Below are 13,314 nucleotides of genomic sequence, written 5' to 3'. Positions count from 1 at the left end.
GTGAAACTAATCTGAACAAGAGCTCGCAGACAATATGGTTGTTGCTAGAGAGACAATGCACACAGTTCCATCGTGTCCTCCACAGCAGCTCTGGGATTTGGAGACCTGCACAATTAATGCCAACACATTTTATTCTGAGAATAATGAAGGTACACATAATACCCCGAGCAAAGGTTGTGTGTGTGTGTGTGTGTGTGCCATTAGCACCCTTATGCAATAATCTGTAGTTTTGTGGTTTTTTGTTTGTTTTTATGGGTGCACAAAGGTACTGTGAATTGAAGCACTGTTCTATTCAGCAGTGAACGTGGATGAGTGAAATGATTTGTTGGAAAATAGAATAGATATCAAGCTGGGTAAACATAGTGAATGTGGATAATCAAACATCCTGAAGCCAGCAATGCACTAAGCTTGATCTGGATGTTTTCTTTTTTTGCACCAATCAAAGGGCTAACAAAGTGGTTACTTGTACACACAGTGAACGAGAGACTTTCAAGTATCATATTGCTGCATATTATACCTCTTTCATTGTATTGATCATACAATTTGACTTCCCTTGAACAACTGCTGCTTGCAATGCTATGCTGAACCAATAAGGAATAAGCAGTCTTGGACTGATAGCTTTCTCCTTTTGTTTGTTTTGTTTCTTTTTGTTCAACGGACCAGACTTATCAGACCTGTAGGGATCTTAAATCCGGCTTCTTGTTTAGAATTCCATCTATTTTAGGTCATGCCGATTTCCTGCGCCTCTTGACTAGCTGTGAGGGTCACACATCTTGGAGGGTCTGAGTCCAGAGGCTCCAGTTGCCTAGTTACGGAAGCTGAGGCCCAGAGCCACTGAGGCTCTCGCGCCCCAGTCTGACTGACTCTGACCCCACGGGGAAATGGAGATAACATCAACATCAACTAGCCAGTCACTGCCACTGGGCTGGATCAATCCCTCATTACTATTCTCCCCCAACCCGCCTGTCCCCACCCTGCCTCTCCCCATGCCACCCACACACACGTGCACACACACCCACCCAATCACCCACACGACACACACATGAATTAACGAACTAAGAAATGTGCATGCACGCACACACGCACAGTCGCACACGCACACGCCACTGCCACAAGGACACAGATTGAATATTGTATTACCTTGAGTGTATTCTACTCAAGGTTGAGGTTAAGTGTTGAGGCTGGGGGTGGGGTTTCATTCCTATCTACCTATCATTCTATCTATCATTCTATCTATCTATCTATCTGTCTATCTGTCTATCTGTCTGTCTGTCTGTCTGTCTGTCTGTCTGTCTGTCTGTCTGTCTGTCATTATGCTATCTTTTTAACCAACGCTTTTACAGATTCCATCATCAATGTATGTTAGGCATATTTTATTTTATCCATTGAATTAAATGCAATAAAAAAAATAAACTCATATGGTAATTAGCCTCTGTGTTGTTGGTCTTTAAAAACTGTGTTGAAGTTGCAGAGCTTAATGGATTATGAATAATTTGTTACTGCAAAACACTAGTGTTCAAAATAAGTTATTTGCCCTCAGTTACAGTATTCATGTATGTTGGTTGAGTGAGGAAACACACAGTAGAATCTTGACTCTTAATCTAACTTAAATTGAGCTGCTGGGCCAAGCCAACACATAATTGTTGTGTAATTCTATTTCCTATGTCTCATGCTATGGACACACAGTATTCTCTCAATGATATTAGCTAATGGCCACAGAGCCTTGATATCAGCAACCATCTGTTTGCCACCAGATGGTGTAATGTGTTCTATGGAACAGAAGGGGGCACTAGAGTGCAGGCATCCCTTGTACCCTTTTACAGAATAGAGTGGTCAATATTTTCCCAGCTGTTCTTGTAACAACTTGATTTTAATTTTTTTGTACTTTAAACTTGTTTCTAGTGTGGATACAATGCTCCACATATGTCAATGCAGACTAATCATATAGTATTGTAAATGATGTACTATATGGGCATGGGCAAATATTTGAACAATGCTTAAGTTCTTCTGCCTTATATGGCTCAGAGGTCTGGAGGGTTGAGTAAAAGCGACAAAGAAGAGATATATCTTGACATCCCTCTTCCAACTTGCATTATTGCCATTTAGAGATTGGGCACACAACCCTTATTTTTCCATTTTGATTTGATAATCTTTATTTTGAACTTACATATAAAAACTAAAATAATCAAATAGCTCATCATACCATATTATATTTAGATAGATACAGTTCCGAGCAGTTTGTGTTGGGTGGCAGAGGCTTAAGAGGTGGAGTGTTTAGGGGTATTGGATGGTTCCTGGTTTGAGCCCTCCTCTCCCCCTGACATCATGTAAAAAATAGTTGATCTACAAGCTTGCATCACCACCACTTACATTTATTTTAACAATTCTTTGACAATATCCAAAATAGAAATGCCAGATTGAAAGTGGTCAAACTAGCCGTGGTGTGATTGATTGGTGTGAATATAATGCATTGCACATTATGAAGTGCATGGGAAAAAGGCACTATATCACTTACCAAACATGTTAATGATGAAATCTAACGTGAGGAAGGAATCCCACTAAAACCTTCACTTTAATGCTAATTACACAGTACAACTGTAATGTGACAGCAAAGTATGCCAGGCATCAACTTAACAGAGGAGTAGGACAGCTTAGAGAATTAAGATGTGCAATAGGTATTGTTTCAATGCAGGAAATACTGAATTAATTCACGTAGAACAACCTTTGGTGTCGTGCAACTGTGAATAAGAGAGAAAACTAACACACTCAGTTGATCCAGGTGTTCAGTTTAATGGAAGTGAAGTCATACCAGTTCACGTCACAATCCAGATAACAGCGTGATTCCACACACCTTGCATGTCAGCGTGATGCCGTCTGTGTCAGAGAAGTCAATAACAATGCAGAGCTGCATTTATTATTCAAACTACAAATGAACAGACAATTTAAAAACTGACAAAATATGTTACTGGAACGTGCTCTTCTGAATACTTTCTTATACAGAAAAGCGACGTGCAAATAATAAGAGGCAGGGATTTGCAATCCTCTGGCCTCTGGCAAGTACGACTTGGGCGGCACTGGATGGAGCACCTGGGCACAGGGAATACAGTAGAGTGTAGAGGGTTGGTGAATGACACCGTGCAAAGTCCTTTCATGATGTGGCCTTACTTAAGTTAGGGTGGTTGGGGGGAGGTTGGTGTGTATGGGGGGGGGGGGGGATTTCAGGAGAGAGGATGGGTTACTATAATGTGCCTTGATGGTGTTCAAGGTACAAGCACAACACGCATGGTGTTGGTGTAACCAGAGCCTGGGCGCCAGCCGGTCACGACAATGACCACATCGCCGGACTTGAAGAACTTCTTGTGCTTGCCTGTGGATACAAGGAAAATGGTTTTAAGAGACAGAGCCAAACCAAGATGCTATCAAAGCGATTATTAAGTTGTACAAAAAGTCAACGGTTTTGTTGTCTAAAAGGGAAAGGGGTTCATATTTAAGGGAGGAAATGGATTAAACCCACAAACGACTGGCCGGATTACTCACCAACTTCCATGGCGAAGTTCACACGCAGGTCAACGTCCTCTGCCCAGACATCGTTGGCAGGCTTGGTGTACAGCACTGGGTAGATGCCACGGTACAAGTGGCACTGGCGGGCAGTCTGACCACAGCGGGTCACAGCAACGATGGGAGCACGAGGCCTGTACCTGGACAGCATGTGAGCTGATCTGCAGAAACAAATTGTATATTAGAAGTGTGTGTGTGCTATTATTTTTTGTTTAAATTCGTAATGCGAATGAAGGAGGGAAAAAAAAGGATTTGTGATTCAATTCAAGGCTGTATAACAAATCCATGGCATCACAAATGGAAACATCATATGCCCCATAGAGAAAGAGGGGATGAAGCAGGAGATAAAATTAACTTGTGAAATGTCAGGGTTCACTATTCAAAAGGTCAGGAATGGACCAGAGGTTGTGACTGCAGTTAAGAGTAGATCGTCACACGAGACGGAGACGCAGTGTTCTGTCTCGGGGTGCAACAGTTAATTCAGCTAATGAATTTGATTGATTATAAAAGAATCAGTAAATCGGCTGTTTTTAAACAACACTATTGTATAGCAACATATTAACTAGGGCATAAGTGGGTAATCAGACTAATATATATAGTTTATTATAAAAACAATCAATTATGGCCCGGACAACTGTTCTGGTGGTCCGGGCACCTAGGCTCCTAGGTAGCCTGACGGTGCATCGCGGGTTCGAGTCCCGTTCTTTACCGCACCGACGATCTTTACCGCATGTCTCTCCCTATCTCTCCTTCTCTGTTTCCTGTCCATCTCTACTACAACTATAAATAAAGCCAAAATAAAAGATCTATTATAATTTGTTCACGTTGATCCGTTAATTTTTATATATTTTTTTAAATATATTCAGTTCATCCCAGAAGTGATAAGCACTAAGAAGATAATAGATCGTTGCATCCCTAGTTCTGTTAAAGGGCTATGGAGGGAGGAATTGATGGGTGGAAGGGTGGAGACAGGTGGATGAGTGGAGAAATGGAACAGTTGGAGGGGTGGCTTTCAGAGACTTGAAGCATCGTGTGACCTCATGATGCTGATAGTATGATGCGGGAGGCGGTTGTGGCTTCCTACCTGCCAGACTTGGTGAGGCAGATGATGGCGCTAGCGCAGCATTTGAAGGAAGCCTCCACAGCACCAATGGCGACAGTCTCAGTGGGGTCACGGGTCAGGTGGGAGGTGCGGCGAAGCTCCTCAAACATCTGTCTGTGGAACATGGCTGCCTCTGCCTCACGAGCGATCTGAGCATGGGCAGTCAGACAAGAGAGTTGTCAGGCTTGTTACCTCGTACAATGGCTTTACACATGCAGAAGTTAGTACATACAGTACTCTCGCACTAGGATCCAACCTTTGCACTGATCATGAAGTCGTATTAAACAATGGCAACCTAGAGGTAGTTGAGCTGCATGGCTCCTAGCCGGCCTTAACCACCAAATTACAATATGTCAGATATTGAGATATAGAGAGATGTTATATATGAAGGTTCATGGCCTTGTGTTATGATTCAATGATGATACAGTGTATTGAGTCATTGCAGACAGAGTGACATACAGACACAGAGAGACAGACAGCCTCATTACAATAGTTTCACAATCACTTAACTAATGAGACATAATTATTCTATTAAACCTGTTCTTTGTCAATGGTTGAAAAGGATATTTTTTTTATCTGTATCTACCGTCCACTTTGAATGGAAAAATATCTGGAGAAAGAGATTTTTTCATCTGTTATCTGGCCCAGTGGGAATGGGCCTTAAGACAGTTAAAGACCGTTAATCTGAATGCAGAGGATGAGGACCACTGATCTACATGATCACTACCATTCAGTGATCATCCCATCAATCCCTCACGCAGTTAGGAAATGACCCAACACTAAAGGTGGTACAGGACCACTGTTCTCACCTTGTGTTGAGTACGGACTGCCTCCAGGGGGTATTCTCCCTTGGCCGTCTCACCGCTCAGCATGATGCAGTCGTTGCCGTCCAGCACAGCGTTGGCCACGTCGCTACCCTCAGCGCGAGTTGGGCGGGGCTTCTTGATCATGCTCTCCAGCATCTGATGGAAAAAGGACGAGAGAATTGTCAATAATGTCTATCTACTTCCTTTAATAAAAAATACTGAAACAGGAAAGGGACGAGAGATTGCCAGTTATTTAATGTTCAACAGCGACATGCTGATTCTTCCCCTGTGAGGATGGTGCTCACTGATTTAAAATTTTGACATGGACATTTAGCAGGCTCAGTCTTATCCAGAGTCCAAAGCACAGGATCAGAGTTGGCAGCATGAACCCTAATAAACCAAGAACATGGTAAGCAGTCAAGAAAACAGTGCTATCACTCTCTGTGCTTCAAATAGTATTGGTACCTTCTTTCATATGGTTTGGGAATGTCCAAATGTTTTATCATTCTGGAATATGGTTGCTGCCAAACTTTCAGTAATTTCTAATAATATTACACCTTCCCCAGCTTTATTTTTGCTAAATGATGACTCACAATTGCATCTAAATAGCATACGCAAACGCATCTTCTTTGCTGGATTGGCGGCGGCTAAGAATATGGTTGGTACGCGGCGGAAACCTCCTCATACTCTAACATTTCGCCAGTGGGTTCCAACCTTTTTAGATATAGTTTATCTCGAGCAGTCAACGGCGAGATTACATGGGGCGAGTGAGGAGAATGTTCTTATACGGTATGGTCTGGTATTGCAGATAAGCTTAAAGATATGATTCAAGAGGTCATTACATAGTGGAACTGACCTGGCACAGGTATGCACTTTAATTACAATGTTGGTCCGGGGAAAGAGGGGTGGGTGGGTTTACGTTTGTTTTTCTTCCTTTGTATGTATTTACTTCGGTGTACAATTACACGGCATGCATCTACAGTATACATAAATAGCAACTGTGAGCAAGTAAGCAACATGCATCTTTATAACATGACTATCGTCTATCTACGTTGATAATGCGACTGACCTGTGTGGCACAGGTGATGGGCTTGCCAATTCTGTTGCAGCGGCCGGTCATCATCTTCTGGGCGATGAAGACCTTCTCTGTGGGGATCTCGATACCCAGGTCACCACGGGCAACCATGATACCGTCACTGGCCTCCAGGATCTCATCGAATCTGCATTGCAAAGGTATCATGAAACAAAGGAATTCTAAGGGCAATCATCTCCAAATCCCCAAACTATTTGCTAACTGGGGAGACTAAGTACTGAGTGAAAGGTCAAGTTTATTACAGTAAGTATGGACAGTTCAAATGGTTAAATATCTGAAAAATACTAATGGGTATAAATAAAATAAAAAACTAATGATTGTGCTGTCAAATAATGAAACTATATGGAATCTATGAAAACGTTGTGGGGGTCCCTGCTTCATCTCTCTCTCAACTAAGGGGTCCTTGGCCTGAAAACGTTGAAGACCCCTGCCTTATATTACGTCCTACCCACCTGCGCACACCCTCGTGGTTCTCCAGTTTGCTGATGATCTTGATGTCCTTGCCCTTCTCGCCCAGCACCTTCCTGACGGCATGCACGTCAGCAGCCTTGCGGATGAAGGAAGCGAACACCATGTCGACTCCCTGCTCCACACCGAACTGCAGGTCCTGAATGTCCTTCTCTGACACGGCAGGCAGGTCCACGGCAGCTCCAGGCAGGTTGACACCCTTCTTGCTGCCCAGCGTGCCGCCGTTCTCAATCTCGCACATCAAGAAGTCGTTACCTGTGGATACAGGACAAGACGAACTTGCTCAGAGAGATAATAAGAAAGAACAATGGGTTCTAAAACTGGCGACTGCCTGTTTGCAACCTTACCGATTTCCTTAACCATGAGGGACATGAGACCGTCGTCAATGTAGACGTGGCTTCCCATCTGCACGACCTTGGTGATGTTCTTGTAGTCGAGCCACAGGTGCGTCTCATCACAGTTCTCCATGTACTTGTCGTCAATGGTGACCTTGATCATTGCGCCTTTCTTCAGCTCCACCTCAGCGGTGCCACTCTGAGTAGGAACAGCAGAAACACCAAACATCAACAAGCAAACAAACATATCGTCGTTGTCGGGTGGAAACCTTGTATGTCCAAAACCGTTTGTTTTGTATTTATCATTTTTAAAATGATTTAAACTAGCGAAAACAGCCGATCTACAAGCACACAACGCCTCGCACCACGAGGCGTTGTGTGCTTGTAGATCTGCTGTTTTCACTACTTTTGTGCGACGGCCTTGTCTGATGAAGCAGGGCTTTACTTCTCGAAAAAACATACAAATTTGAAACTTGGAGATACGAGGTTTCCGCCCGACAACGACGAGATACTCATTTATGCTCAGCATCAAACATTCCACTTCTGCAGAAACACAGCGATACGGTGGTGCTAAAAATCACAGGAGCGAGCATGGGATGCACATTTGTATGTGTTTGGAACATAAACAATTGCCTATTGGAGAGTACTCACGCCCTTAATGAGTCCAGTCCTGATTTCAGGTCCCTTGGTATCCAGGGCGATGGCCACTGGTCTGTACTCAATGGATCCAGGTCCAAAGCTCTCTGTAGCTGCACGGACGTTAGCGATGGTCTCGGCATGGTACTGTATGGGGTGACATATTCCAGGTAAAAAGCCTTTAGAACATTCTTATATGGATGGAGTCAGTTCCTTGTATTTACTGTACATGAATTTGGCAAAATGTCTTAAAGGTGTATATGTATTCTTATTTATGTGTAAACATTTCATATGCCATACTGTATATAAAATACCTTACAATAACCCAAGTTTGCCATGTACAGTATGACTTGCAATTCTGTATGGTACACAGATGTCATAATTGCATGCTAAAATATTTACAGTACCACGTGAAAAATGTATTACAGCACAATAATATGGTGGTGTCAAGCTAATGAGAAGAATTAATGTGAACATTAAGTTGGTTGAAGAGGTAGAACCCAAACACCGAAAATATGGTAGACACTTTCTTTATTTTAAAATAATTACGTTCCGAACTTCCGATCCAAGCTTCAGGTCAGTGTAACAATGAAGTCTCTACCATATTTTTGATGAGCGGCTTCTACCTATTCAGCCTTTAAAACCGTTTAAGCCAGCACCCACAGTTGATGTGCGTATAGCTAGGTGTCGTTAAAGAATGGAGCTGCTAACACACTGTAGTAAGCAGACAGGCTTCGTTGTCCATCACGTTGGACAGTACAGTGCCGATTACATAACTAGTATGTGTACGGAATCACAGGCAACACGTTGGCACATGACAGGCGGGAACATATCAGGAATCAATTATTTTTTTTACCTATTAGGCTGCTTATGACTAGTAAATATGTACCAAACATTTGCTTCCAGCCATGATTTACTTAATCTTGCTCTTACTTTAGGTATTGTATGTATTTAGCAGTTACATACTTATACTGTACTTGCAACTGGTCAGAGTGGAAAATGACAGGTCAGGTCACATGCTATCTTTAAATAAAACTGAAAGAAAATAATCTGAAAATGGCAGGGGAAAAAAATACAGGATTGACAAAGGACAAATCTACTCTAGGCACTAGGCAGTGACCTATGCCTCGTCCCTGTGAATACCTTCCAGTCATACTGTTGCTGAGAGACTGGCATAAGAGAAGAGCTATTTATAGTTGTACTCTGACAACTGACACCAAAGAGACAGAGGTCAAATGTCTGCTACCCTTCTTACAAAAAAATCTCTTAAGTCACTTTATTTATAGTTTCATTGATAAAAATAAAATAATCTGGTTAACTTTCACCTGTTCTGTGTGTGTATTAACCTGGACTTATTAGAACGGCAGTTTCAAAGACCAGCTTCTTCCTTCCTTGCTGTTGCCCGCATAACGGTCAAAAAACGGTGTCCATAACGACATCAATGACGTGGTAACTCAGTTCTTTATAGCTGAGCTGGCACACGGATTTTTCGGGGTTGATCTCTTAACCACGAGAGCCCTATTTTATACGTTGTCATACGATGGTGTCACAATGCAAAAATAGCCCATCTACAAGTTCACAACGCGATGCACTGTGAGCTTTACATTGCCGATTTTCGCTCTTTATGACCACTTTCACCTATGACATGCCCAAAATAGGAACGCCAGGTTGGAAGTGGTTAAGCTGACACCATCTGAGAAAAGTTGTCCGTGACTTTTAAAGGGAAAAGGTCAGAAATCTAATACGGTATGTAGACATTTGCTCTTTTCCAGTTGGCTGAGCTACTGACAACATAGAGTGAACATGGGAGGCACAAGTATGAGTCTACGTATCACCTTACAACTGGTTACCAGGGGATGAGTATAATGTCACAGCAACTGTTTCGGCTCTACAAGAATGATGGAGATATAAGTTGTACGTTGTCTTTGGTCAGACACCTAATGGAAACTTAATTTGTTGTCTTAATGTTGTCTGTGGCTATGGTGCAACATCCTAAACTGACCTCATGTGTGCCATGAGAGAAGTTCATTCTTGCAATGTTCATCCCAGCCTTGATCATTTCCTTGGACATATCCACAGAACGGGAGGCAGGTCCTGCATGAAGATGGCAGAACAAGGAGAGCTTATGGGGGGGCCAGACACAGGACTAAAAACGTATAACGGAATGTGGAGGCTGTCGAAAGACCTATTCAGAGTAATCGCTTTCATAATGTCAATATACATTAGATACAAAAAGAGATACAAAAAGAATGGCATTGGGGAATATTTCTAGCCAATTGTGCAATGTCAATACAATATGAGATACAGAAGGAATGGTATTGGGAAATATGTCTAACCAATTGTGCAGATGATGCCAGTGTTGCGAGACACGGCGGGCTCAGAGTCGATGTCCAGCAGGCACATGTGCTCAAGGTGGGTGTCAGCCATGGCAGCGTGCAGCTGCTGGGTCTGAATGATGGAAGAGCCCATATCCTTTGACTTCGACATGACTGGATCAGTGTCTGCAGGAAACGTCCTGAGGAAGACAGTGAGGCAATGTGTGATCAGTTAGGACAGTGGTTCTCAAACTTTTAAATTTCAAGGTCTTCCCTTAACTCTGACAGTCTACAAATGGAACCAAATCCATTTGGTTCCATTTGTACACTGTCAGAGTTACAGACTTGTAAGGGTCAATTTAGACCCCCCTAAAGGAACCTAGAGTCCCAGGAATCCACTTTGAGAACCACTGAGTTATATGAGGATATAATCAGTAGAGTAGAGTAGAGTAGAGTAGAGTAGAGTAGAGTAGAGTACAGTACAGTACAGTACAGTACAGCACAGTACAGTACAGTACAGTACTTGAAATCTAGCTAAACAGCCATCTCTGCCTCTGATACCCATCCAAAAGCCTAATTTATGTTGTTGCACGACAGCACAGCTCACCTAAGTTACTGTAACAATGTTTATTTATGAAAAGCAGTGGGCAAATCAGAAATAGACTTTCATGTGCATGCCAAAAAGTGGATGCCAGATATTAATTTTACAGTTGTCAATACTTTGAAGTGAACACGCCATAATATTGGACTAGGACTTTTGGATGAAAACAATAAGGCTCATGACTACTCTCTGCTAAAGCTAAACAACAAGATCTCACTCAAGATGAACACATGAAGATGAAATAACATAAATTAGGAGCTACAGCATGGATGCAACCCAATGTCAGTCGAGTAATTTACTCAATAATTTGCTCGTAATAAAATGTGACCTCTCTGTGGACGGCGGAGTTAATTTTAAGCCCCTTGCTGTCAGACTGAAGCTGTGCAAGCTCACCAAACAGTGTGTGCAAAGACCAACACAGACAACATATGAGCCTGCATGACTGCACACACACAGGCACACTCCCACCCATATCACCAGGAATTCAGGCAGTGCAAGAGGAGCACACGCATTTGAAAGTATATAAATGTGACTCAAGAACCACAGAACTCAAAGGAAAACCTGTGAATTTGGTTATTGCCAATTCATTCATTCGTTCATTTTACAGATGATTGAGAATTTAGTCATGCACTGTGCAGTACAGGACAATGTTTGAAAAGGCAGTATTACAATTTAGCAGGTGCTAGCCTACACCTATAGTGGAATGCAAGATGTGTGTGTGTGTGTGTGTGCTGTGCACTTTATATAGAAAGCTATGGCATGTAGGCAACTATGAGATGCCGACAAACATTCTTAAAGAACACATGCACTTGAGAGAATTTACTGTCTGCACAATAACAATTTAACCAGTGGAAACCATACATCTAAGTGATATTGACAAGGGCTGTAATAGAGTAGGCCTACTAGACTTTATGGATAAAACAAGAATTAAATAAATAGTTTATTTATGGTCTAAAACCTAATTTCCTCATATCTAAAACTTAATTTCCTGATCATGTAGGCTACACCATCAAAGACTATAGGCTAAATGACCTGTTATCAAACTTATATATAGGTCTATATAAAAAAATAAAGAAAAAGTAGTATGTTGAGGTATATAGCAGAATAACTTCAAAAACACAATTTCTCTGTTCTGTGGAAAATTAAGTTGCCTATATTGTACCTCCACCATAATGTCTACTAATATAGTCTACCTACTGTATTTAAATGTACCAATCCAGACAATAGCCTAAATTGCTGTTTTCTCTATAATTTTCTTCAGCTTAATTAGTGGTCGTACTACAGTAAGCCCAGTGCAGTGCAATAATGCAAACGACAAATATATAGCTACACAACCCCTCAAAAGTGATTAAAATCAGGCACAAATAAATCACATTTCTTCATCTTCATTAGAAGATGGTAGGAAGCCCTATTCACTTACCAGGTGAACTTTGCAGGGACCAATGCGTCCAGCAGTCCGCACGGCACCAAGTTAACCTCTCAGATCAACCGGAACTACTTTGGGGCGTGTCCTCAAGTATCCATCCGACGACAGGAAAATAGGGCGTCTCATCAATCAGGACTAGTATATTGGCTATTGGTACAGCGACTTGAATACATGTTTTTTGACGGGGAAATACATTGATTTGCGTAATATCACGGACATTGTTCAAACTCCGAATTCCCAGCATAGAAAAACACAGAAATATGAAAAATATGTGGGGCAATGATACAGTCCAGTGAGTCCACCCATGTGTGAAAGGTCTGTCTCATTGACCAATCATGAAACGTTGCACGGTGGCACTTGAACCATCCTGAGTCAGACACACTTGTTCCTTTGGCGCCCTCAAGTTTCTGGTTACACTATATGGTTGAACTTAAACTCTTAAAGGCATGGCATTCACTAATGTTTGGGTTGCATTATGAATAACATTAGCCAATATTTTGGGTCAAACACAGGTGTTCTGATTGGAGTAGATCATTAGTTCTATGCCAATCAAACAATTGAAACACCTGTGTTTAACCCAAAATATGTCCGTTGTAGGACTACAATTGGCACACTCTATAGCTTTTAAAGGAGGTAAGGATATCTAGGTTTATTTTTACCACTTAGGCCTAGACTATATATGAGCGGCTGCTGCCTGTAAGTGGCTTTTCAGGGCGATTTTAAAGGATGTTAGGGATTTACATACAATTTGACAGAGTATATTTTAAGAAATGAGTCACTGCAGTGGTGTCCTGCATGGGTAGGCTACATGCCAAAGAGACACCAAAATGATGTACAGCACGTTATTTGACACACGCAGAACATACAGAGTACAGTCCTAGCCTATGAACATGCTGTACCGTACCAGGAGGTAGCAACTGGTGTTCTAAATTCAACTTATATGGTCTACAGTGATTCTCAAGCCTTTTCTTTTC

General features: G+C 42.0%; 1 protein-coding gene across 1 annotated transcript; it reads right to left on the bottom strand.

Moving 5' to 3' along the window:
* Positions 1-3,260: 3,260 nt before the first annotated feature.
* LOC308293710 (pyruvate kinase PKM-like) lies at positions 3,261-10,485 on the bottom strand (the record flags this gene model as incomplete). The annotated part of the gene is made up of 10 exons (XM_080736315.1): positions 3,261-3,367; positions 3,538-3,719; positions 4,643-4,809; positions 5,470-5,622; positions 6,536-6,686; positions 7,012-7,282; positions 7,375-7,561; positions 8,014-8,145; positions 10,001-10,092; positions 10,335-10,485. The coding sequence occupies 10 exons, from the start codon at positions 10,483-10,485 to the stop codon at positions 3,261-3,263; spliced, it is 1,593 nt and encodes a 530-aa protein (XP_080592441.1).
* Positions 10,486-13,314: the final 2,829 nt, after the last annotated feature.

The sequence above is a fragment of the Nannobrachium achirus genome, assembly GCF_963921795.1.
Source record: "Nannobrachium achirus genome assembly, chromosome: 11".
Taxonomy (NCBI): Eukaryota; Metazoa; Chordata; class Actinopteri; order Myctophiformes; family Myctophidae; genus Nannobrachium; species Nannobrachium achirus.
Note: the sequence above shows the minus strand (reverse complement) of the source record. Positions and strands in the feature narration are given on the sequence as shown.